This window comes from Rattus norvegicus, chromosome 20 (assembly GCF_021556685.1).
Source record: "Rattus norvegicus strain SHRSP/BbbUtx chromosome 20, alternate assembly SHRSP_T2T, whole genome shotgun sequence".
Taxonomy (NCBI): Eukaryota; Metazoa; Chordata; class Mammalia; order Rodentia; family Muridae; genus Rattus; species Rattus norvegicus.
The window spans coordinates 13,351,874-13,377,882 of NC_141553.1; the positions used below are offsets into that span (position 1 = coordinate 13,351,874).

The 26,009-nt window shown below is 43.2% G+C and overlaps 1 protein-coding gene and 1 non-coding gene across 2 annotated transcripts in view; both read left to right on the top strand.

Annotated features, from left to right (window-relative positions):
- Positions 1–25,448, top strand: part of Slc5a4b (solute carrier family 5 (neutral amino acid transporters, system A), member 4b) — a 50,486-nt gene extending 25,038 nt beyond the window's left edge. Inside the window, 9 exon segments of the mRNA XM_087598694.1 lie at positions 51–131; positions 3,796–4,016; positions 8,867–9,002; positions 11,059–11,166; positions 12,848–12,998; positions 17,526–17,694; positions 19,635–19,850; positions 20,772–20,874; positions 23,318–25,448. Of these exon segments, the coding sequence (XP_087454820.1) occupies positions 51–131; positions 3,796–4,016; positions 8,867–9,002; positions 11,059–11,166; positions 12,848–12,998; positions 17,526–17,694; positions 19,635–19,850; positions 20,772–20,874; positions 23,318–23,532 (1,400 nt within the window). The 3' untranslated portion in view covers positions 23,533–25,448.
- Positions 23,815–24,013, top strand: LOC120099032 (U2 spliceosomal RNA). The gene has a single exon (XR_015646081.1). It is a non-coding gene; the product is annotated as a U2 spliceosomal RNA (small nuclear RNA).
- Positions 25,449–26,009: the final 561 nt, after the last annotated feature.

A 26,009-nucleotide genomic window follows, 5' to 3' on the forward strand; every position in this document is an offset into this window, starting at 1 on the left:
AATCAGTATGCACGGATAAAATGTCCTGCTCCGTTATTTTCTCTCCACAGGGGGCTTGGCCTCAGTGATCTACACAGACTCTGTGCAGACTTTCATCATGCTGGTTGGCTCCTTAATTCTCATGGGGTTCGGTAAGTGAGGACTGTGGGGTGCACCTTGGGCTGAGGAATTATGGGAAATGTTCTCGTCTGTTTGTTCTGTTATGTTGCCTCCTGGTTTAACTGCATCCTACCTCCATTTCATATAGTTCCCTTAATGGGAAAGGTATCTTTCAGTCATCTGGCTGGGGTTCTTTGGCTGTACTGGATAGAGACTGTGGGTAGACAGGGAAAATCGCTTCAGTTCTGGCAGCACCAAGCCCATTCATCTATTGGTAGTCACCGTCTGACAAACTTTTCCTGGGCAGATAGGAACTAACATCTAGACTACTTTTCCCGAATGCAGATGCTCCCTTCTTCTAGATTCAATCTCCTTGTAAAGCATTCCCTTGAGTTTTCTAGTTGGGCTATTGAGCTTTAGATTTCAGCCTCAGTCCTCTTCAAATTTTTGTTTATTATATTTTGAAATCTTATATTCTCTTCCTCCTCCTCCTCCTCCTCCTCCTCTTCTCTCTTCTTCTTCTCTCTTCTTCTCTCTTCTCTCTTCTTCTTCTTCCTCTTCTTCTCTCTTCTTCTCTCTTCTTCTTCTTCTCTCTTCTTCTTCCTCTTCTTCTTCTTCTTCTCTCTTCTTCTTCTTCCTCTTCTTCTTCTTCTCTCTTCTTCTTCTCTCTTCTTCTTCCTCTTCTTCTTCCTCTTCTTCTTCTCTCTTCTTCTCTCTTCTTCTTCTTCTCTCTTCTTCTTCTTCTCTCTTCTTCTTCCTCTTCTTCTTCTTCCTCTTCTTCTTCTTCTTCTCTCTTCTTCTTCTTCTCTCTTCTCTCTTCTTCTCTCTTCTTCTTCTCTCTTCTTCTTCTTCTCTCTTCTTCTCCTCTCTTCTTCTCTCCTCTTCTCTCTTCTTCTCTCTTCTTCTTCTCTTTTCTTCTTTGTCTTCTTCTCCTCTTCCTCTTCCTTCCCCTCCCTCTCCCCCTCTTCCTCCTCCTCCTCCAGTCTTATGTTGTATTTTCTTATGCATCAGTACAAGCCTTTCTTCTCTTTAAATTTATTAAGATGTTCCTTTGTGTCTTTGTTAATTGTCCTGGAATTCTTGATGAGTTTATTATCACTATTTTCAATTTCGTATCTTGGGCATAGTCTAGGCAATTGTGTTGAAAAAACAATGGCTGGAGCAGTGAGGCAATGGGGAGGGATTAAAAGAATTCAAATAGGAAAAAGAAATCAAACTATGCCTGGTTGCAAATGGTGTACTTACTATACATAAGAAATCCTAAAGATCTACAAGAAATAATCAACAGTGTGGCAGGATACAGAATAAAATTTTAAACCTCTATAGACTTTCTTTTTAAAAAAATTTATTTACATATTTTATGTACGTGAGCACACTGTAGCTGTCTTCAGACACACCAGAAGAGGGCACCAGATCCCATTACAGATGGTTGTGAGCCACCATGTGGTTGCTGGGAATTGAACTCAGGACCTCTGGGAGAGCAGTCAGTGCTCTTAAACGCTGAGCCTATCTATATCCTTTCAAAGTACCAACAACAAACATGCAGAGAATGTGATCACGCACACACTCCCATTCACAATAGCCTCAAAGAAAACAATATATCTCAAAGGAAAACTAAGCACGGAAATGAAATCCAATAAAAACTTTAAACCTCCGAAGAAAGAGATAAAGGCACTAGAAAATGGAAAGACATCCCACGCTCATGGGTTGGTAGAATTAACTTGTGAAGATGACCATTTTACCAAAAGCTATTTTTTTAAAGATTTATTTATTTATTATATATAAGTACACTATAGCTGTCTTCAGATACACCAGAAGAGGGCATCAGATCTCTTTACAGATGGTTGTGAGCCACCATGTGGTTGCTGGAAATTGAACTCAGGACCTCTGGGAGAGCAGGCTCTTAACCACTGAGCCATCTCTCCAGCCCTACCAAAAGCTATTTACAGACTTAATACAATCCCAATCGAAATCCTCATCTTAATACAATCCCAACTGAAATCCTCATCTAGTCCTTTACAAAAATAGAAGAAATCCCCCCAACATTAATGAGGAAATGCAAAAGGCAACACATAGCTAAAACAATCCTGAGCAAAAAGAGAAATGCTGACAGGATTGCCATTCCAGAAGTCAAGATACATTACAGGGCCGTAATAATAGAACCAATGTGGTGTCAGAACAAAAACAGACATGTAGATTAATGAAACATGTTGACTTTTCCTAGCTTGTGCTAGGACAGCCCGTTAAGTCCTACTCATAGCATCCAAATGCTTTTAGAGTCCCCAAATCTTTTACATTCCTCCAAAAACAAACAAACAAACAACAACAACAAAACACCATGATCGGGCCTGTCACAGAAACTTCCCTTGCTACAACTAAACACGTGGTAGGCAGCTTTTAGAATGAAGGCTTTATTTGGGGCTTGCAGTTTAAGAGGCATAGGAATTCAAGACCATCTCGGTAGAAAATAACATGGCAGCCAAGTAGGCGTGGTGCTAAAGCAGAATCTTTGAGCTCACAAAGCAGGAAGACAAGAAGACACTGAGAATGGTTCGACTCAAATCCCACCTACTTTGTTATACACCTCTTCCAAGTCCTTATCTCCTGTGTAGTTAGGGTTTCTATCGCTGCAATAGAATGTCATGACCAAAAGGCAAGTTGGGAGGAATGTAAAATCAACTTTTATCCACCCGATGTACTTGTTGTCTTGAAGGATTACTGCTGAGTAAACTCACCCTTCCTAGCTCTTTCTGAACTCTGGCTGGCTAGTTCAACTCAGCTGGTCTGGCTCAAACTCCTCTCCAAGCTGACTTGTGTAACATATAGAAAAGTGATAGAGAAACAGGTGACATCGGTGATAGGAAGTACAGAATGCAGGCATAAAGGATAGAAAGATACTTTTTTCTGGTTTCAGCTGTCATGGTTGTGAGTATGTGTGCGTGTGTGTGTATGTGTATGTGTGTGAGTATATATGAGTGTGTGTATGAGTGTATGTCTGAGTGTGTGTGCATGTATGTGTGCACATGTGTCTACATGCAAGTATGTATGAGTGTGTGTGTGCATGTGTGTGCATGTGTGTGCACATGTGTCTGCATGCATGTCTGTATGTGTGTGTGCATATGTGTGTACATGAGTCTGAATGCATGTAAGTATGTGTGTGTGTCTGTGTGTGTCTGTGTGTGTCTTCATGTGTGTGAGTATGTATGAGTGGGTATGATATGAGTGTATGTATGAGTGTGTGTGCACATGCATGTGTGTATGTGCATGTGTATGTCTGTGTGTATATGTGCATGTATATGAATATGAATGAGTGTGTGTGTGAGGACTGTGTATGAGTATATGAATGTGCGTGTGTAAGGGGGGTGAATAAAAATGTAATTGACTGAGAAACTGTAAAACCATAGCAAAGTTCCATTGCTTCTAAATGGCCAATATTCTATCACGGATGAACCCAAGGCACAGACCATTTGCTCAACTCAATGGTACCTTCCACAGGGCTGGGGAGGGTGTGTGGGTGTCTTTCTTCTAAAAGAGAAACAATGTTAAACAATTCTTTGCCTGCACAGACCGTTGGGGAAAGTACTGAAGCCAGACATGGCCATGCTAATAGGAAGCACTAGAGTACCTTCCCTGCAGGAGTTCTTGTGAGCATGAGGTGTTTGAAATACTCACACACTGTGTCTGATGCCTTTGCAGCATTTGCTGAAGTCGGAGGCTACGAGAGCTTTACAGAGAAGTACATGAATGCCATCCCCTCTGTGGTGGAGGGGGATAACCTGACCATCAGCCCCAAGTGCTACACCCCTCAGCCCGACTCCTTCCACATCTTCCGAGATCCTATCAATGGAGACATCCCGTGGCCTGGACTGATATTTGGAATGACCATTTTAGCTATCTGGTACTGGTGTGCAGACCAGGTGAGCATGGGCACCGGCATGTGTGACTGTGTTTATTTTTATTTTTATCGTTTCATGCAAAAGCATCAACTGCTTCTATTTTGTACACGTTGACAATATTTAAAGCGTCAGATGCTTTTCTATGTCTTGTCTTTAGAAAACAGTTGTTTTGGTCTCTCTTCACTACATCATGTTTTTCCCCCTCAGAGACACATTCAGTTCTTTCATTTAAGTTTTTTTGAACTCCATTTCTAGTCTCTAAAACCACTGCGTTTGGTATAGTCTGTGATATGTCAGCATTGATGTAATTTTTGATGGCAGTAGAAATAGACGCAAAGGCTTCTATTTCTCTCTTTCGCCTTTCTACTTTTAGTGCTTTTCTCTTAATTGAGAATTAAGCTTCCCTTCTTCAGTTCCCGATCTTCGGTTGTCCCGACCTTTCTACAGATCTTGATCACAATTTTAGAGCATTCAGTCTACAGGGTTTGTCATTATATGAAAGTAATTATTTGTTATGCACATGCACATTTTTGCTCTATATATGCTCTCGTGTGTGTGCGTGTACATGCGTGTACATATGTGTGTGTGCATATGTGCATTTGTGTGTGCACATGTGCATGTGCATGAGTGTGTGCACGTGCACGTGCACGGGCTTGTGCACGTGTGCAGGGTGTGGTTTTCTCTAGCTTTATCCTTTTCTATTAACAATTCTTACATTTACCTTAAAGTTTCTTGGCAATCACTACTCATTATGTATCAAAACATCTGTAGATTGGTGGAAGACCCTCACAGTATTTTTTTTAACAGAGCCATGGATGGCATCAATCATATATCAGAGTAGGACGTTTGTTCCACTTCTTTTTTTTTTTTTTTTTTTTTTTTTTGGTTCTTTTTTTCGGAGCTGGGGACCGAACCCAGGGCCTTGCGCTTCCTAGGTAAGCGCTCTACCACTGAGCTAAATCCCCAGCCCCGTTTGTTCCACTTCTATCCTGTCTCTGTAAACAAAATAGCAAGACTTCACTCTGCGATGTCTTACAAGCTTCTAAGAACCCAAAACAGTGGGTGTTACAAGGAGCCCAGGGGCACCGGGAATGAAAGGCACACTTTGATGGTGAGAGTGAGTTAGCTCCCACCCAAGAACAGACAAGACAACTGAATTAGAGTCAGGGACAGCCCCTGCTCCAGTTGTTGGGAGACCCCCATGAAGACCAAGCTGCACATCTGCCACACATGTGCAGCGGGCCTCAGTCCAGCCCATGTATACAGCTCTAGATTCTGCAACATTGTAAACCATAGAAAAGGCAAACTGGTATATAGTTTTCCTGATCATGCCTTCCTGTGTGCTCCAGAATGCTTTTCTTCTCCACTGTTTCTTTTGACTATTGAAGACTCATATCCTCTCCCTCTCCATCTCCCTCCCCTTCTCCCCCTCCCGTCCCTTCTCCCTCTCTCCCTTCTCCTCTCATTGTCCTGCACTCATATCAGTATTTTAACTTTATTGTAATTTTAAAAGATTTTCCACTCTTCATATATTCATCTAATTCAATTCATACAATTTTATTGCTGGGATTTTTTTTCTCTGTAGTTTAATTTTTGTTTGTAGTCCTGCTTGTTTCTTTTTTTTCCTATCATGTTCTACTTTGGGGTGGGATCATGAGTTTGCAACATTGTATTTTAGAAATACTCTTATTTTTACTTCGTGGCTGTTCCCTTTCTTACGTTTATTGAGTTTAGATGGAACTTCTTTGACTCAAAATCTTTTCTCCTTTACGTTTTATCTCTTTCCTTTATGTAACTCTTGCTCCTTTTCTCTTGCCCTCCAAAACATTCCTCTGCACTGTTTTTCCATGTCTCTCATCTAACCCTGTACTGTTCTCCTGCTGTGATCACCATGCCTAAGACAGCTTCTAGAAGGAAGGGCTTACTTGGATTTATGGTTCCAGAGGAGTAAGAAGTCCTTTGCCGTCACAGCGGGGGAGCATGGCAGCAAGCCGGCATATAGAGTAGCAAGCTGGCAAGTCGAGAGAGAGCTCACATCTTACACCTCAAACAGGAAATAATAAGAGCAAACTAGGACTGTGTTGTTGTAAAAATATAATAAATAAAAGAAAAGTAAGGTTGTCTTTTATCCCCGCTAGGTCTGTCACCACAGTGCCCCAAGATATCTGCTGGATCTCTTAATTCTCAGTCAGCAAAACCTCTCACCCGTTTCGCTCCATCCCATATCATACTGCCAAAGGCCTCTCTCTGAGCCTGGCAGCAATCTCTCTACCTATCTAGTTCCCAAGGCAGGTTTCCATGCCAGAAATACACATCCCAACTCTGTGGTGGCCCAGACCAGCCACCCCACACTCCATTACACTTAAATCTACACATGAAAGAACACACAACACAATAACCTTTGACCCAATTGATAAGATATAATTGCCCACCTAAACATACAAAGCCCAGTACCATCCATCCCTTAAGAACATTAAATACACAGAGTGGAATCTTAACGTCACCTGCCATATTGTCCTGCCATGGCTTCTCCCCCTCTCCCTCCTGCCTCTTCCTCCTTTCCATTCCAGTCTCCTCCTCTTCCTCCACACTTCCCCCCCCCCTCATCTTTCCTTCTCGTCCAATGACAGGCTTCCTTCTATCCTGTACCTGCCTCACCTGTGACATCATCCCACAGGAATGGTCTTTATGGGAACCCATAACAACCCAGGCTAGGGCCAAGGTTACTGGTGGTTCTACACAAAGTGACAGTAAGAGCCTATGGCTGATGACGGCACCTACACAGCTCATTGAACAGAGGTGGTAGGCAGGTACCTAACTGTAGCGAGAAATATTTTTAAAGCAGAATACCATGCTAGAACCGGCACCACTGGGCCACATGGCACCAGCGGGGTGTTCTTATCTCAGTCAACCAGACTCTCTGGCCCAGAGCTCTCGAAATGTCTTCACACGACTGACAAGTTCCCTTAGCAGGTCACTGCCACGCCAGCCCCGTGTAATGACTGCCCATCTCGCATTAGCTGTCATAAATCCCTGTACCCCGCCAAAAATCAAAACTCTAGAGTCTTAGAAGTTATCAATCAGATTTATATCAATAATCTCTCACCCCACACAATAAACTCAGAGCCAATTGATATTGATAGAAACTGCCCACCTAGATAAGAAATATTGTCACATAATTATCCATCCCTTATAAGATATTCATAGCTACCTGTGGCTATTTAAAGCCACACGGATCTGGGTCATCCTTCTCTTCCTCCATCTTCCTTCTCCCCTCTCCATCTCTTCTCCTCCTCTCTTCCCCCTTCCAACCAGGAAGTCCCGCCCACTCCTCGCTCAGTGATTGGTCCCCTGAAATTCATTAGGAAGGTCCTTGCCGCACCTAACCAGAGCCTTCACCCCTACAAACTCATGGTACTGTAAGGTATGCTTCACAATACCAGAGGAGAAAGGTAAACGCCAGCCTAGCTGCAAACCGTTTGATCTACGATGGTCACCCGCCCGCGAAATATACTGATGCAATCAATGGCAGAACAAAGCTTGTGAAAGTAGCCACGCAAGATCTGATTTAAGGCCCAAGCGGCGAGATGGAACCCACAGCCGACCATAGTTCGGTGGCCAAAAAACAAGACCAGGCAATCCAGGGACCTAGGGTAAAAACCAAATGCAATATAAGGACTCCTGACAACATTCTGCTATACTCCTAGACCAGTGTCTCTCACAGCCACCCTCAGAAGCTTCCTCCTGAAACGGATGGGAATTCGGAGGCCGCAGCCAGACAATGAGCAAGAGTGAGATTCCTTGGAACACTTGGCCCTAAACAGAATGTCTCGATCAAATCCCTCTCCTCAGGACCACACCAATTCTATCACTTTCGATTCCTAGCCCAGATGAGTTTTCAGAGTGGTCTGAAGAATTCCAGAAACGTCTCGACGACGTTCTATTTTCATTGGCTTCCTAATTATGGCGTTTCCAAGGAAACTGGCCTGACCGCCTACAAGTCAGCTACCTGATAATTACAAGGAAGGTGTTGGGGATATGTGTATGTACAACGTTCGAGACAAGAACACACACAGCTTGCGGCAGCATCTGAAGTGGCTTGGGGAGCATGCTGCCTTACCGGGCTGCAATCTAGGGTGTGAGAACCATGTTTCAGTAAGAGCCGATGTATACAGTCTATGTACAAGGGTCATGTGTACTTCATACGAGACTGAAAACGTTGAAAATATGTTTTTTTTTATTTTTTTATTTTTTTGGTTCTTTTTTTCGGAGCTGGGGACCGAACCCAGGGCCTTGCGCTTCCTAGGTAAGCGCTCTACCACTGAGCTAAATCCCCAGCCCCGAAAATATGTTTTAATAATGGATAATGTTTACTACTTCCCATGTGCCAAGGGCCATGAATGCATTCATTATAAAACGACTGGAAAGCCCTATGAGAGGTATTTCTACTTTAGAGATGAGAAACAGGAGACGTACAGGGGTTCAGCAGTGCAAATTAAATAGTAGTGCAAATCCTGATGCTGCTTTAAAGCCCATTGGTTTCCACTAACCACGCCTTTTCAAAATGTTTTAATTTAATTTTATTCTGTGCATATGAGTGTTCTGTCTTCAGATAAGTATCGCATGATCTGGAGGTCAAAAGAGGGTATTAATTCTTCCAGTACTAGAATTATAGATGTCTATGGCTGCTGGGAGCCGAACCCTGGCCCTCTGCACACACAATATCAAGAGCTTTTCACTGCTGACCCGCATCTTCAGCCCTGACCATATAATTTCTTATTCTATGTAATCTTAAGCCTTGAAAATGTATCCTCGCCCTCTTTAAAGTCATAGCAGATCCTTGCACTAATAATGCTGTGTTTCCCTGGCAGGTCATGGTACAGCGCTGCTTATGTGGCAAGAACATGTCCCACGTGAAGGCTGCCTGCATCATGTGTGGCTACCTGAAGCTGCTGCCTATGTTCCTCATGGTGATGCCGGGGATGATCAGCCGTATTCTGTACACAGGCAAGCCGTGGATATATGAATCCTCTTTTTCTATATTTGATGTCTGTGGTTTTTAAGATAAGAAAAACCTTCATAGGTTAGAAGGAGAGATGGAGGGATATCGTGGTAATTTTAGCTAGACCACTTCCTGCTCCCGGCCACCACCTGCCAGAGCCCTCTGGATTTGAGAATGAAAGACACACACACACACACACACACACACACACACACACACACACACACACACACACCAGTTAATTTTTGACATGCCCTGACTAGCTCAAAGATTAGGCACTCCTAAACCTTCCCCTGCTAGCAAACGCTCCCCTCTGGTACTCCTGAGACTCTGAACCTTTCCATGCTACCCCAGGCCTCATCAGGGAAGTGGCCACTTACTCGAATTCTCACATGACTGGTTGGCTTTCTCTCCTGTAGCTCTCATGTCCCATCCTCCTCCCCGAGTCATGGCGATCTCCCTCCACTTCTTTTTCCCAGTTCCTAGCCCACGCAAATCTAAAGGTCCTGCCTCAGTCTTCCTGCCCAACCATTGGCCATTGGCTCTTTATTGATCGATCAAAAACCAACTGAGGACAAGGACCTTCAGCATTTGGGTACACAGAATCACGATTTTTGGGGGCCTGATTAATTCAAAGCATTAGAACCCATCCCCAACAGAGGGAGGCACTTCTGAGAAAAGGGTCAGAAGGGGAACATTCAGCAGATTTGGCACTCTTCCTCATCACTTTCATACATGCTACCAGTCTCCCTGCAGACTTCTGAAAATGTGCATACTGTCCCTGTGAGTGGATTTGATGTAAGATAGTCCAGAAGTTCCCTTGGTGATGAGGTGGAACTGAGCAAGGATGTGATAGCTGACTGTGGTGGCCCAGGGAGTGGCACTGTTAGGAGGTGTGGCCTTGTCGGAGTGGGCGTGGCCTTTTAGAGGTGGGCGTGGCCTTTAGAGTGGGCGTGGCCTTTAGAGTGGGTGTGGCCTTGCTGGAGGAAGTGTGTTACTGTAGAAGTGGCCTTTGAAGCCCTCTTCCTAGCCAAAGTCAAAGCTTCTAACACTTCTTGAGGGACGATTCCTCCCCTACAAGGCACACTAAGGAAAGAAGCTTTACCAAAACATCATAAGAACAATCTCCAGAGTTCAAATTACCCTCAGCACCAATGAGTGCCTCCCATATTTCACCAGGATGGCCCATTCCATTGCTTTCCAAATCCAAAACCCACATTACTCCAAACAAAAGCATGGTCAGCAATGTCCCAGTCTCTGGTACCAAATTCTGTCTTAGTTAGGGTTCCCATTGCTGTGGAGAGACACCATGACCAAGACAACTCTTATGAAGGACAACATTTAATTGGGCTGGCTTACAGGTTCAGAGGTTCAGTCCATTATCATCAAGACAGGAAATATGGCAGCATCCAGGCAGACATGGTGCAGGAGGAGCTGAGAATTTTACACCTGTTCCAAAGGCAACTGTCTTTCAGGCAACTAGGAGGGTCTCAAAGCCCACCCCCACAGTGACACACTTTCTCCGAGAAGGCCACACCTACTCCATCAAGGCCACAAACACTCCAACAAGTCTGCACCTCCTAATAATGCCACTTCTGGGCCAAGCGTATTCAAACCACTACATTGACCTTTTATGATTGGGTGGGGCAACATCTCTGACCCAGAAAGTCTTGGAGGTACACACTCACACCTTGGTCTCTCAGAGAACTTCAAAACTGAATCATTTGTCAATGTTTGGGGAAAACTAATTTCAGAGTCAGATGAGGATAGCTACTGCTGACTTTTTTTCCTTGAGAAATTACTTTTTCTCAATTAGGAAAGGTAGAAGAGACACAGCCAATCGTTTCTGAGGAACGGAAGACACATTTCTATCGTCAGCCCCATCACACAATGGTCACTGTGTTTTCCCAACTAGGCAGAAGTGTATCAAGTTCAAAGTTCAGCATCCAATTTCTAGGCAAATATAGATCCTCCCATCTGTGATCTTGTGTCTTCCCTCTGTCCCCCATCTGCAGATTGTACCTAGTTGAGTCCTGCTCAATGAACTGTGTCTCCCCTCAGATAAGGTGGCCTGTGTCGTACCTTCTGAGTGCGTGAAACAGTGTGGCACGGCCGTCGGCTGCACTAACTATGCCTACCCCACCCTGGTGCTGGAGCTGATGCCTGATGGTTGGTAAACACCCATAGCACATTTCGAGGGCTCCACGGGCCATGAGGGATCTACTGGGGGAAGACTCTCTTCCGTTGATTCAGTCCTACTCATCAGATAATTCTTGAGAACCAATCACAGTCTACCAATCACATGCTGGCTAGGTCTGGAGATTGTAGGGAGGAGCTAATTTCCGTTAGGAGAATACCACTTAGCGTGAATGCTGTCTTCCGGCTCAGTCAACATTGAAATGACGTGTTAGCCAAAGAGGAAGTTGTAATGCTGCAAAATGCGGAAACCCAGAAGGCTAGAAGTTAACTTGTACCTTGGTTTTAGGATAATATCACAGTCTGCCTGCTTCGTACATAAGTACATACCATTCCTCGCGAGGTTCGTTGGCTTTTTAACCAGTAAAGTATGCATGATCGCCCGTGGAACTCACTGTAGTGTTACAGCCCAGATCATAAGCTTCATATATGAAGCCCTGATTATTGGAAATTCAGAAAGTGATCATCGCTGTGCGGGCCGTACCCTGAGCAAGTACAGAGCTGAAAAGTCTAAGTGGCCTGGGGGGTCTCGGTTGACACTTCTGTGCCATCTCTCCTCCTTGATTTCCATGAGCTTATTCAAAATTAAGGGACCCACAAACTCCATTCTCAACTTACCCTGTACTGGGAGGCCTGGAGCTATCACCAACAGGGGTTATGAGCAGAACTGTGAAGCTCTCGCAATGATTCAAAACGATCAGCTTTGCCCATAAAGGTTTTCTCCGCAGTATCGTCTGTCAGGACTCTAAGTCTCCAATTCTCAAAGTCATCACAAAGTCAAGAGTTTCGCCTCCAAAGAAAGATGGTTCTGGGTTCTTCCTTCTCTTGCAAAGTAGTTCCCAGAACGTGACCTTTAAGTGATACTTAACTCTCAAGCTAATACTAAGTTGACCCTGAGGAAGAACCTCAGAAAATGTTTGCACTATAAATGCAGGTAATTATGCCTCTTAAAGCTAATTTTAAGCCACAGAAGCCAACCATCCACGTGATAACTTTGTATTTTTTAATTTTTTTATTTTTTGGTTCTTTTTTTCGGAGATGGGGACCGAACCCAGGGCCTTGTGCTTCCTAGGCAAGCGCTCTACCACTGAACTAAATCCCCAACCCCTGTATTTTTAAAATTAAACTCTTGGGCTAGAGAGATGGGCTCAACAGTTAAGAGCTCTGACTGCTCTTCCAGAGGTCCTGAGTTCAAATCCCGGCAACCACATGGTGACTCACAACCATCTGTAATGGGATCCGATGCCCTCTTCTGGTGTGTCTGAAGACAGTGACAGTGTACTCATATACATACAATAAATAAAAAATTAAAATTAAACTCTCAGATCAAAAGACAAGGATTTCAGTACCGCATTCAAATATGATGAATTTGATTAAACCTTGTTATATTCTGTAATGATTTACTTATTTACTTTTCATGAATAATCACAGTATCCAACCCACATTGAAGCTTTACTGTGTTTCAACAGCGTTCTAAATATTTTGTGTGCTTTAACTGACTGGATCTCCAAGAAAAACTCAGCAGTGACACACGTCAACCGTGGCTTTAGCTAACAACTCTGTAAGAGTGTTTTACCCTTGAACGATTCTTTGATGTAGATGTTCATAAGCCATGACATCCACCTTAACCAGAGCTTGCTCCCTCTCACCCCAGGACTGCGAGGCCTGATGCTGTCGGTCATGTTGGCTTCTCTCATGAGCTCCCTGACCTCCATCTTCAACAGCGCCAGCACCCTCTTCACCATGGACCTCTACACCAAGATAAGGAAGAAGGCATCGGAGAGAGAGCTCATGGTAGCCGGACGGTGAGGGAACCTGTCTCTGCCTAGAACTCACTCTGAGGAAGGGTGGCTATAGACAGGAACTGTAGAGCCCTGCTCTTTGGATTCAGGGAAAACTAAAAATGTAGTTCAACCATGGGGGAAGAGTCATTAGGAGATGTTCAACTCAACCTTTCTCTTCACAGACCCAAATATTATAGCCATAGTTTTAAACGTATATAGTTTAGCTTTTCAGACTCCCACTGTCTGATTACTGTCCATCCCTTCCCCTTCTCGTTATCCCTACATCGTCACTTCACAAAACTCTGTGTTTAATGGGATGTACCTCACACTCTAAGTCTGACAGCTGAATGACTTTCCTGTAACAGTTTCTATGTGTACTGTACGGAAACGATCAACTACCTTGTCCACATTATACAGAGAAGTCTAACAACTGCGTTCACTCGAGGTTGAGCCATGTTAGACAGAGACAGATCCTCAAGAAGATACAAAGTCCAAGAGGCTGCTTGGAGAGTTAGGAGGCCCTGGGCAGGCTGGGGGCCTTGAGGGGAGTAGATGGAAGGGAAGAAGAGATAGCAGCCAATGTGGTGTTCTGTTCTTCATTTAATTTTTAGACAAAATCTAGCTGCCATTTTGTATAATGTTTTAAAATTTAAAGTGAAAAACGTAGAGGGAGAACAGGAAACAAATCCCCATGGAAAAACTGAATGCTCAGGGCTAGAGAGATGGGTCAGCAGTTAAGGGCACTGGCTGCTATTCCCAAGGTCCTGAGTTCAATTCCCAGCAACCACATGTTGGGTCACAACCATCTACAATATGATCTGATGGCCTCCTCTGGTATGCAGGTGTATATGCAGATAGAGCACTCATATACATAAAATAAATAAATCCTTTTTTAAAAAAAAAGTTGAACACTCCTATAACCATAATTTTTGTCAAGAAATAGAAATTACTAGGAAACCCAAACCTTTTCTTGGCTTCCACATTTCCAGAGCTAACAATTACTATTAGTAATGCACCAAGCCATTCAAACCTTCCCAGGTTAGGATATGGTAACCAAAATACCACAGTGGATTTCTAATTCTTCTATGATGAGGAAACGTTGCATTTTTCTGGGATGGTTTATTCATTTAATCACTGTATATATAGATATAGATGTGTGTGTATTTGTGCTTATATAAGTATATATTTATACTTATATAGAAATACATTGTGTATCTATACATATACACATATACATATACATACACACACATATATATATGTATATATATTCATTATAGGACTATATTAGAATTTACTGTTCATGGGAATCTGACTGGAGTGTTTCTGTCTGTTAGCTTATATGAACATGTAATTCTATCAAGGATATCAGTGTGTGTGTGAGTGTGTGTGTGTGTGTGTGTGTGTGTGTGTGTGTGTGTGTGCATTTCATTTTAATTAATATCAAAGAATATTCAGTAGTCCCAATTAAAAAGAAATATGGGGAGTGATTTCGAAAGAAAAGACATTATGACTTTTGCAAAAATTAATGACAAGAATAACTCTGAGTGAACTGATAAAAAAAAACAGGCGGATCATTTTTCCTTTATACCATATACCCATGTGGGTCTCCTATAGTGAAAACAGATCACTCCATCTGGGTGGGCTGGCAGGTGAATTTGTTCTGAAGCCATTAGGAGACTGATATCTCCCAGATTGCACACTGAGGAAACCTGGGGGTCGGTGCTCAGTTCTTTCAAGATGGAGACGCTCTCCCTCTGACAAATTAAAGTACAGCATCTATTAAGAACAGCGTTAGAAGATCTTTAGCAAGGGCTGGAGAGATGGCTCAGCGGTTAAGAGCACTGACTGTTCTTCCAGAGGTCCTGAGTTCAATTCCCAGCAACCACATGGTGGCTCACAACCATCTGTAATGGGATCTGAAGCCCTCTTCTGGTGTGTCTGAAGACAGCAACAGTGTACTCATATACATGAAGTAAATAATTCTTTTTTTACAAAAAGCTTTATCAAGATTACATTCACACTGGCTGCAAGGGGAAGAGAGTGCATGTCTAAAATGTTATGCTTTTGCAGCAAATAGCAACAATAACTGTAACACATTAACCACCTGGCATACAAACTCAAAAATGTCCCTAGTTCTAAATCTTGACTCTTTACAAATGAAGTGAGAGAGACAGAGACAGAGAGACAGGGACAGATGAGAAATAAGACCTCTGAGTTTCTTGGTGACCTGGATTTCATGACGCTCAGGTTGGAACAGTTCCAGTAAAAACTCAGGTTGGAGAACCCTGCTATGAAGGGCTAAGTCCACCATGACCAGAAGGCTCAGCAAAATGGAGGACTCCTTCCTCAGCAGGACTTCCCTCTCTCTGCCTGCCTTTCTTTGGAGAGCATCCCTGAGCATAGGTGCCTGGCCTTCTGTGAAGAATGACTTGTGGAGAGCTTCATACCTCAGCACCCAAGTCCCGCATGGTAATTCCTGCATGGTAATTCCCACATGGTAATCGGGAACTGTATTATGACCAATGAGTTCTTTCCACCCTTACCCCTACAAGCCCTTATGAGCCCAACTCCGGAAAGAGTACGTTTGTCTCACTGCAGCACCTCCAGGTCCATCCATGATACTCACCCTGTGCTCTACCTCCGTTCCCTTTGTCCTTGGCTGGCCGACCAGTGGCTAACGACCCCTGGGGAGAAGGGAGACCCCATAAACCCATAGCCCTTTTAACGTTTCCGCGATTAAGTTAACGAGTCTTCCACCTACGTTGTCTAAAGCCCACAGTCTCTCATAACAAAGACATGAGAAAAAAACAGCCATAGATTTTTTTTTAATTTCTCAATCAGATGTATGATTCTGTGAGGAAAATAAGTAATTAACAACTACATCCTCTGTCACACAGCCATAAGTTCTGGGAATAAATTCAGAACACGATAAAAAAGGATGTATCAATGTATAGAGGGACCTAAAGTGGTTTGACGTAGGTGTAGTGTGGAGTCCCTTGGCTTTCTGGGAAAAGCAATAAGGAATCTATTCTCCTGGTAAGATCAGCATTTATGAATCTATGTTTTCATTTAATATTCAAGTCATATTCCTATCCCACTAGCTGCTATCCTCCTGCTTGCCGTGAGTTTCATGTGACCCACTAATAGATAATTAGGATTTCATTACCCAGGATCAATTTCCTGGGTGCCCACACCCAGGCCCCTGTGTGCATCTGTCTTCCGCTTGACATCTGCTCGCACCAGAGTAAGTGATTGGGATGTGGTACTTTGGTCAGCAAGGCAGTCACCTAAGCGCAGTGGAGTGTGTGAGAGACAACACCAGCTTAGTGAGGGAGCCGTGAGGAGTGAAGTGGACTCGGTCACCTACAACAGGACATTTGATTGTGCTGGACACGTGACAGGAGGCACTGAGGCAGAGCGAGGTGCAGAGGGTGCGACTTACTTTCCAGTGATAAGAGTGTAGGGTAGGGATGTGTGATCAAATCTTCAGTCCTTCAGGCATTGTGTGAAGACCATCTGGTGTGGTTTTCTCCATACTTGTGAGATTGGAGCAGTTTATACATCTGAAACTCTTGTCCCTCTGTCCTTTGAAAGACTCCTGGTGACACACCCCCACCGCCACCACGTTTGCTCAGGAGATCACGCCAGTTAGGAAATCGCTTGCTCACAATCATTTAAGACGCTGGGTTTGGAATAGCGACTCATCCCCTGTGGACCACAGCTACCTCTAAAGCCTTTTTAGCTTCAGTATTTTTTTTTTTTTTTCGGAGCTGGGGACCCAGGGCCTTGTGCTTGCTAGGCAAGTGCTCTACCACTGAGCTAAATCCCCAACCCCTAGCTTCAGTATTTTAAGGAATTCATTTCAGCTGCTGAAATACTCGAGTTGGGGAGTGTACATCCCCCGTTTCTTACCATGCCACACGACATCTGAGATGTTTGACATTTGCATCCTAATCTCTGAAGATTGACTCAGTTTCCCTCCAACTGGGAAAAAGGAAAAAGGCAAATCTTCTTTATCTATCACATAAATTATTAGCGGTGGATAGAAGTAGTTTGATGTTTGTCTCTAACGTATGAGTACCTTGAGAAGTACTAGTCAGTTGCTACAATTGGAATCGATTTCGTGAATATATAGCTAATCTCATAAATTAAAAAGTTACAGCTAATTTTGAAAAGTTTACTCATTGACCTTTTAAAAGAGATTTATTTATTTACCTTATGTATATGAATACACTGTCACTGTCTTCAGACACACCAGAAGAGGGCATGGGATCCCATTACAGATGGTTGTGAGCCACCATGTGGTTGCTGGGAATTGAACTCAGGACCTCTGGAAGAGCAGTCAGTGCTCTTAACCTCTGAGCCATCTCTCCAGCCCTCACTGACTTTTTTTACTACCTGATATTCTTTAGGCATGGCATGGGTCCGTGCAAGGTCGAACAGCCTGACTTTCTTTGGAAATCCAATGGAAGAGCGATGTCGGGAATGGTGGGGCTGGGCCAGAGGCTTTAGTCTAATCTTTAAACCGTGGTGTTTCCCTGGCAGGGTATTTGGCATCGTCCTAATCGTCATCAGCATCCTGTGGGTCCCGCTGATACAGGCGTCACAGAACGGACAGCTCTTCCACTACATCTCCTCGTTTTCTAGTTAAATCGGGCCTCCTGTTGGCGCTGTGTTCTTGCTTGCCATCTTCTGCAAGAGGGTCAATGAACAGGTGGGGCAGACTTAAGCGAAGCCTTAGCAGGAATGAGGCCAACATTAGGACTCCTCCCGGAATAGAAACAGATGTTCTTTTATGTAAGCCCAGTTGCCCACGCCTAGGGTTCCAGACTATTATTCAAGAGCTTGCCTCAGGAAGACATCTTGAGTCTAGATCTTGAGTCAAGACCAACCAGGGCAGCACAGTGGCATCCCATCCCAAAAGTCATGCGTTCTGTCGCATCTAAATCTGTCACTTAAGGCCCATTTCGACGTCACCTGGGGTAAGCCACAGTTTGTAGTCCTCACGGAAGTGCGTGATCGAGGATGGAACGCACAATCGTGTTAAACTCTTACCGTGTTTCACAAGCTATGTACGCTCATTGTAAGGTATTAAAAAAAAAACACTTATTTTCAAAACGGGACTCCAATGTCCAGGCATGGTAATATGGACATCAAGTAAATCAACCAACTCTATAACACAGAAACAACTGTGTGCCTCCCTCATTTGAGTGCTGAGAGGGTGGAAATAGAAGATATGTAGAATGTTTACAAGAAGGAAAAAAAAATCAAGCACACTAGCACTAACTCAAATGCATTAAATCCTATTGCTCTGTACGCGATTGGTCCCTGTAGGCCATTATCTTAATCCATCAACTCTTCCATATACTCCTCCAGCAAGGAACGGGTATGGAGAAGCTATTGTCTGTTCTGCCTTACTAAGTAGGGCGTTGAAATTCAGGCGTAGTCTTCCACAGTCTAAAGCTCATATTTCTGATGCCCGGGCCATGCTAGTTCCAGAGAGCTGAACTGAGAGTTTGTGTTTCCAATACCGTAGAACACTGAAAAAAAAAACTAAAGGCTTTGACCTGTCAAGCACGCCTCTTAGCAACCCCGGAAATCGTGAAAGTCACGGATCTATTTACTTGGCAAAATCTATAGATTGAAAAAACAAAAATAAGAAAATCAAAATGTGATATCTAAGATATGGAAATTGTCTTAGTCAGGATTTCTGTTCCTGCACCAACCTCATGGCTGAGAAGCAAGTCGGGGAGGAGAAGGTTTATTCAGCTTACACTTTCACATTGCTGTTCATCACCAAAGGAAGTCAGGACTGGAACTCAACAGGAAGTAAGAGCTGATGCAGAGGCCATGGAGGGATGTTTCTTACTGGTTTGCTCCCCCTGGCTTGCTCAGCTTGCTTTCTTATAGAACCCAGGACCACCAGCCCAGGGATGGCGCCACCCACAATGGGCTGGGTCCTCCCCCCTTGATCACTAGTTGAGAAAATGCCATACAGCTGGGTCTCATGGAGGCATTTCCTCAAGGGAGGCTCCTTTCTCCGTGATAACTCCAGTTTGTGACACACACAAAAGCAGCCAGTACAGAAATTAAGTAATTTCAATCACTCTATAATGCAAACATCATAATATAAGCTGGTCGTACCCATAAGTGTATCCAAATAGCGTTGGTCAATAAATGAAGTAGGAAGAAATGCACAATGCATACCTGGAGAGATGGCTCAGAGGGCACAGGCACTCGCTGCTCCTGTGGAGAACCGAGGTTGGTTTCCAGTGCCCACACTCACTCAACCACCTGTAAGTTGGTTCTTGGACTTTAGCTCCCTCTTCTGGCCTCTGCAGGTACTTCATGCATGCGGTGCTCATACAAACAAGCAAGTACACATAGACATAAATCAAAATAAACAGGTTTTTTTTTTTTTTCGAAGCTGGGGACCGAACCCAGGCCCTTGCGCTTGCTAGGCAAGCGCTCTACCACTGAGCTAAATCCCCAATCCCAAATAAACAGGTTTTTAAATGCTCTGGTATCTGAGAAGCAAAGACAGCAATAACCCACAAATAAAGACAGATTCTCAACTTTCCTTTTGCCTTAAGGGAGCCAGCAAGCAGGATGATGGTAATGGTTTCTGTTTTTCTTTTTGTTTTTTCCTTTCAGGGAGCCTTCTGGGGGCTAATGGTCGGACTCGTGATAGGCCTTATTCGTATGATCACTGAGTTTATATACGGAACGGGCAGCTGCCTGGAGCCCAGTAACTGTCCCAGGATAATCTGTGGAGTTCACTATATGTATTTCGCCATTATTCTCTTCTTTGTGTCCATATTGGTAATCCTGGGAGTCTCCTTCCTAACGGAGCCAATTCCTGATGTCCACGTGAGTAATAACTGATGACTCCATGCTTGCTTAAAAATATCTCTTCCTAACACCATTAGCTACTATCCCGGCTTACGCAATGGAAACATTGTACCTTAGACTAGAGCTAGATTCCACCAAACACTGGCCTTGTGCCCAGCCTATGCCAGCAGCAGAGAATGAAGATGTGTGAGATTAGGAAATGAAATGGGAGTCCACAATCTCCCTAATGTGGCTGGGAGATAACTCCATGCCACCTCCGCCATTTCAGGATACCAGAATGACAGCACCTGGCGTTGCCTAAGAGACCAGGAAATACCAGTGAGCAGAAGAGGTACCTGGGCTGGGCCAGTTTAGGGGCCAACCAAATATCGTCCACAGCATGAACAGAGGTGAAATGCACATGGCAGCGGGGATGAGAACATGGAACATACGGTGTTCATTTTTGTCATATGATATTGAAATTGACCAAAAGAATATCAGTAATGTTCGGGGTGGGGTGGGGTGGAGAGAACAGCACACAGATACAATCTAAGGATGATGCATCCCAAAAGACAACTTCATTCAAATGCTTTAAAGAATAAGAGTAACTATTAGACAGAATGAAAGTAATCACAATGTATCACTCACACAAGTGATAGGGTAGCAAAATCAGCCAAGGGTCTCTGTAGGACAGCTGAATCTATGCCCTTTCTGTTATCACAAAGGCAGAAGTAGGAGTCTAAAAATACTACTTGGAGTTGTGAGCAAATACTAGAATTAAAAACAGAAATAATTTTAAATGTTTGATGCGTTTTGGTGAGATAGTTAGTAGATCTTCCCTTTTAACCTACACTGTCCTGGCACAGTTGTGTTTTTAAAGCCATACATTAAGTGAGGTATCCTTGGGTCACTATAGATACCCTCCCATCACTAATGAACTTATACGCTGTCTCTGTTTAGCTATACCGCCTGTGCTGGAGTCTTTGGAACAACACAGAGGAACGGATTGACTTAGATGCAGAACAGGAAACTCGTGAAGAAGTTGGTGGTGCTCTTGAAGAAGGTAAAATCTGGTTTACCTTTAATGTAAGAACACTGTGTATGTTTGGCTATGTGGCCTTTCGTGGCTTTTGTTTGTTTTTAAATCCCACTAAATTCAGCTCCTGAGATTTACATGTATGTATATACAACTAAAAAATTTAAAACATGTCCTCAACATCCAGGGCTTCTGATCATCCAATAAGAGATCCACTTATTCATCTCCAGTCCATCCATCTATCCATCCATCCACCCATCTACTCATCCATCCATCCACCCATCCACCTACCCATCTACCCATCCACCCATCCATCCATCCACTCATCCACCCACCCATCCATCCACCCACCCACCCATCTACCCATCCATCCACCCACCCATCCATCTATCCATCCATCCATCCACCATCTATCTATCCATGAAAATGAGTGCCAGCTGCCAAAATAACAGTTACAGACGGACCCATCTCTACATACTGTGCTCAACACATCAGTCTTGATTGGTCATGCCTTAGTGTCTGACACAATCTCCTCTCCACACTTATTCATCACTATTCTCCCTGATACATCTTCTCCTCCAGACCAAGCTAGTCCATGTGTTATCAATGGACTAATTTTTGGGTTTGTTTCTCTTTGTTTTTATCCTTCTATCTCCTTTGATGACCTTTCCCCTTAGTATACCCTTCTATTTAAATTACTTGAGGTTAGTCTATTAAATATGATTTCTACATTAGGTTAGGTGACAGTTGGGTGTTTCATTAATTTTCAGTCTCTTTAAATACAAAGGTCATAACCATCCCGCCCAATACTTTTGTTGTATTTCACAGATTTCTGCTTTATCTTTAATTATTTTCATAGATTACTGTTTAAAAACTTGTCTTAATTTTCCAAAAGCCACCATGAAGAGCTTTGCACAAAACTCTTTTGTGTGTGGTCCACGGTACCATTGGTACATACTTTTAAAAGTCTGACTGAAGGGTAAGGGCATTCCCCACAGTCCCCTACTTGGGAATTAAATGTCCTTGCAACAACATTTAGCGGTTCTGTTTGCATGCCAACTTCCGGACACAAGTATTAAAAGGTTTTCAATGTTTACTAATCATGGATGTGAACTGCTATTTCAAAATAATTTAGTTCAAATCGTTCTTTTCTTTTTTTAATTAAAATTTCTAAAAAAAATTATTAATTGATTAATTTACATCCCAAACACTGCCCCCTTCCTGTTCCCCTCTCACAGATTCCTTCCCCTCCCTCTTCTCCTCTGAGAGGGTTGGGCTCCCTAGGTATCCCCCCAACACTGGCACATAATATTTTATTTTATTTTTCTCTCATATATTACATCCTGATGATAGTAGCTTCCCCTCCCTCCTCTTAGTCCACTCCTACCTTCCCATCCATTCCTCATCCATTTTTCTTCAGAAAAGGTCAGGGATGTCAATCAAACATGATATATCATGTTACAATAAGATTAGGCATGTCCCCTTGTATTCAGTCTGGATAAGGTGTCCCAGTGGGAGCAAAAGGGTTCCAAAAGCAGGCAAAAGAGTCAGAGACACAGACATTTTATATACATATATAAATGTGTATATATATATATATATACATATATATGTATGTGTGTATGTGTCTATGTCTATCTATGTATATATGATATATATATGCTCCTTATTACATATAGATATCATAAATATATATTAATATATTATACAAATATAATAATACAATAAATTAAATACATACATAATACTTTCAAAAAACAATGATATAGAATACAAATTCTTTTTTTTTCCAAATCGTTCTTTTCTGAGTGTTTCTATGAACCACCTGTTACTGTTGTTTTAACTATTTCCTTCTTCTCGCATGTTTACATGAGGTGGTTGGTGCTCTTTTCTTCTATTTTTAAAACCTCATTGTGATATGTCAACGTCCCCCGCCCCAGTCTTTGCTTCTTTTTATTTTGTTCATTGGAATCTTTTTTTAAAGATTTATTCTATGTAAGTGCACAATAGCTGTCTTCAGACGCACCAGAAGAAAGCATCGAATTCCATTACAGATGGTTGTGAGCCACCATGTGGTTGCTGGGAATTGAACTCAGGACCTCTGGAAGAGCAGTCAGTGCTCTTAACCACTGAGCCATCTCTCCAACCCTGTTTATTGGAATCTTAACATGCAGAATTTTTATTTTATATAGTCCAACTTAAACATATTTTATTTCTTTGGTTCTTTTTTTCGGAGCTGGGGACTGAACCCAGGGCCTTGCGCTTCCTAGGCAAGCGCTCTGCCACTGAGCCAAATCCCCAACCCCAACATATTTTATTTCATATAGTCCAATTTAAACATATTTCCCCATGGATTCCCCCGACCCTTGCAAGTGGTTATGACATTGCTCACAGCCATGTACACGGCAGCAACGGTGACTTCTAGTTCCTGTCTTTGGGGATAACTCATCGATGCCTTTTCCTGCTTCAGACGATGCCGAGCAATCCCGTGGATGTCTTCGGAGGGCGTGCAGCTTATTCTGCGGTTTGCAGAGTACGGGGCCCAAGCTGACCGAAGAAGAGGAGGCAGCTCTGAGGCAGAAATTCTCAGACACCTCTGAGAAGCCCCTGTGGAGAAATGTAGTGAACATCAACGCCATCCTCCTCCTGGCTGTGGCTGTCTTTGTCCACGCCTACTTTGCCTGAACCCTCAATGAAGCAGAGAGTGCTTCTCTCGAGTTTCCCTTTATAAAGTTGGTTGTGTGGCGAAGATAAATGGCCAACTGGAAATGTTGTATAATTAGATTTCTCGATTTTGTCACGCCTCTGTGACTAGTTTAAGAACTCTTTTTTCTCCCCAGCTCTATTTAGATGTAAATGGCAGTGTATATATTTTTAAGATGTACACCATGGTGATTTGATGTGTACACACTTTGAAATGACTGTTGTGATCAGTTTCATAGACTCATCATCTGATTTGGTCATCCTATCGCTTCTCGGCCTTTTGGCTAAGATCAAGTGTAGTATCTGATTTGGTCATCCTTCGTGTGTTTATGGCGGCAATATCCAAGATGCGCCCACCTAGTAAATTTCAGGTACACAGCAGATATTTTAAAGGGTAGTCTCCATAATTTACATGGATTCTCTTTTTTTAATATTATTTATTTAATGTATATGAGTACACTGTAGCTGTCTTCAGACACAGCAGAAGAGGGCATCAGATCCCATTACAGATGGTTGTGAGCCACCATGTGGTTGCTGGGAATTGAACTCAGGACCTCTGGAGAGCAGTCAGTGCTCTTAACCGCTGAGCCATCTCTCCAGCCCCAAAATTCTTTTCTTTAATCCAAAATTGTATGCCCTTTGATCAACATGTGTTTCAAAACGTACAATGTATGGAAGCTCAGTATTCCTTAGATACTATGTGGCATCCCAATGAATGAGCATCAAGGGGCTGCAAAGCACATAACGTTTCTCCTCATCAATTGTTTCTGTGGAGCAAGCTTCCTTTTGTATCTATATTTCCAAGTATTTGTGATGCACTTGTATGTTTGTCTTGTGTATATTCTGCCTCCCTGAAAAGGGACTATAAATATGATAGCAATAAATGAACTAAAAGTTTGACCTTGTCTTTAATGGAAATCTGCACCCTGCACCTCATATTCTTTCTTTCTTTCTTTCTTTCTATCTATCTATCTATCTATCTATCTATCTATCTATCTATCTATCTCTCCTCCTCCTTCTCCCCCTCCTCCCTTTCCCTCTCCCTTCCCTCTCCTCCCCTCTCTCTCTGTCCTAGAAAGGTTATGTGACTCACTTACATTCACAAAGTCTGAAAATGGGCCCAGTTTGGTCATCAGTTTTCCAATTCTGCCTAGTTCCCTTAATGCAAAAACCACATGGTTCATCCCTAGTGTGGGTTTCAATATTTAACGCTAACGGGATCAAATGGATCGGGCTGCATATATTACAATATGGTAAAAAGATGGTCTCTGCCATTACTGTGTAATTGATCTGTACTAGAACATTAAAACCTAAGCAAAAGACTACGGATGCCTGAAACACACACACAGGAGCCCCTCTCTCATCCACCCCTAGCGCCATCAGCACACCCACCAGCCTGGCTCATGGTTGTCTGTTAAGTGCAGCTTCCCCTCTCCCAACTGAGTGACGTCCAAGAAAATACAAATATATAGCTGAGGGAAAAATAAAGACAATCCAAGGCTTGAAATGTGGATTCAGTAAGGAGAAAACAAATATTAAAGAGAACCCCAGGGAAAACGGAGGTACACTTTAACCCGACTAGAAAACTCAAGGGAAAACTTTACAAACTGAATGGATCAAGTTGAAGATAGGATATCAGGACTTGAAGATAAAGCAGAGGAATTAGACCAAACAAGCAAAGAATATGGCAACAAAATAAACGAGCAAAAGAAAACCACGCACGCATGCACTCACGCACGCACGCACGCATGGGTACCTGCGCACCCGCGCACGCACCCAGGCACGTGCAGGAAAGGCACATGCAGAAACTGTGGGACACCACGAAGAGGCCAACTCTCCACATTATAGGCATAGATAAAAGAGAAGAATCCCAGGTCAACGGCACAGACTAGACCTTCAGGGTCATCACAGTTGGTTTGATTGCCGTTTTGTTGGGTCGATTGTCACAGGTTAGAGTCATGTGGGAAGAGGAAGTTCCTCCATCAGATTGCCTGTAGGCAAGTGTGAAGTACTTTCTCTTGATTGATGATTGATATGGCGAGTTCGGCACGTGGCTGGAGGAGTTGGGGATGATGCCACTCCTGGGCTGGTGGTCCTGAGTTGTATAAGAAAGCAGAATGACCAGACCGTGAGGAATGTTCTGGTACCCATCTTTTCTCTGTGGTCTAGGCTTCAATCTTTGCCTCGAGGTTCCGACCTTGAATTCCTGCCCTGACTTCCTTCAACACCTGAATGTGACTGGAGACTTGTAAGAGAAAATAAACCCTTGCCTACTTCAGTCGCGATAACTTGTGGATACTGTTTAAGAAACCCTACCTAAGACAAAGTTACTAGAATAAAACTTCCCTCGAGTTGCTTTTGATCACGGCCTTTTTCCCCCATTAATTTATGCATTTACTCAGTTTATATCCCTATTGTATCGCTCCCCACCCCCGTCCTTCTGGGATGCCCACACCTGG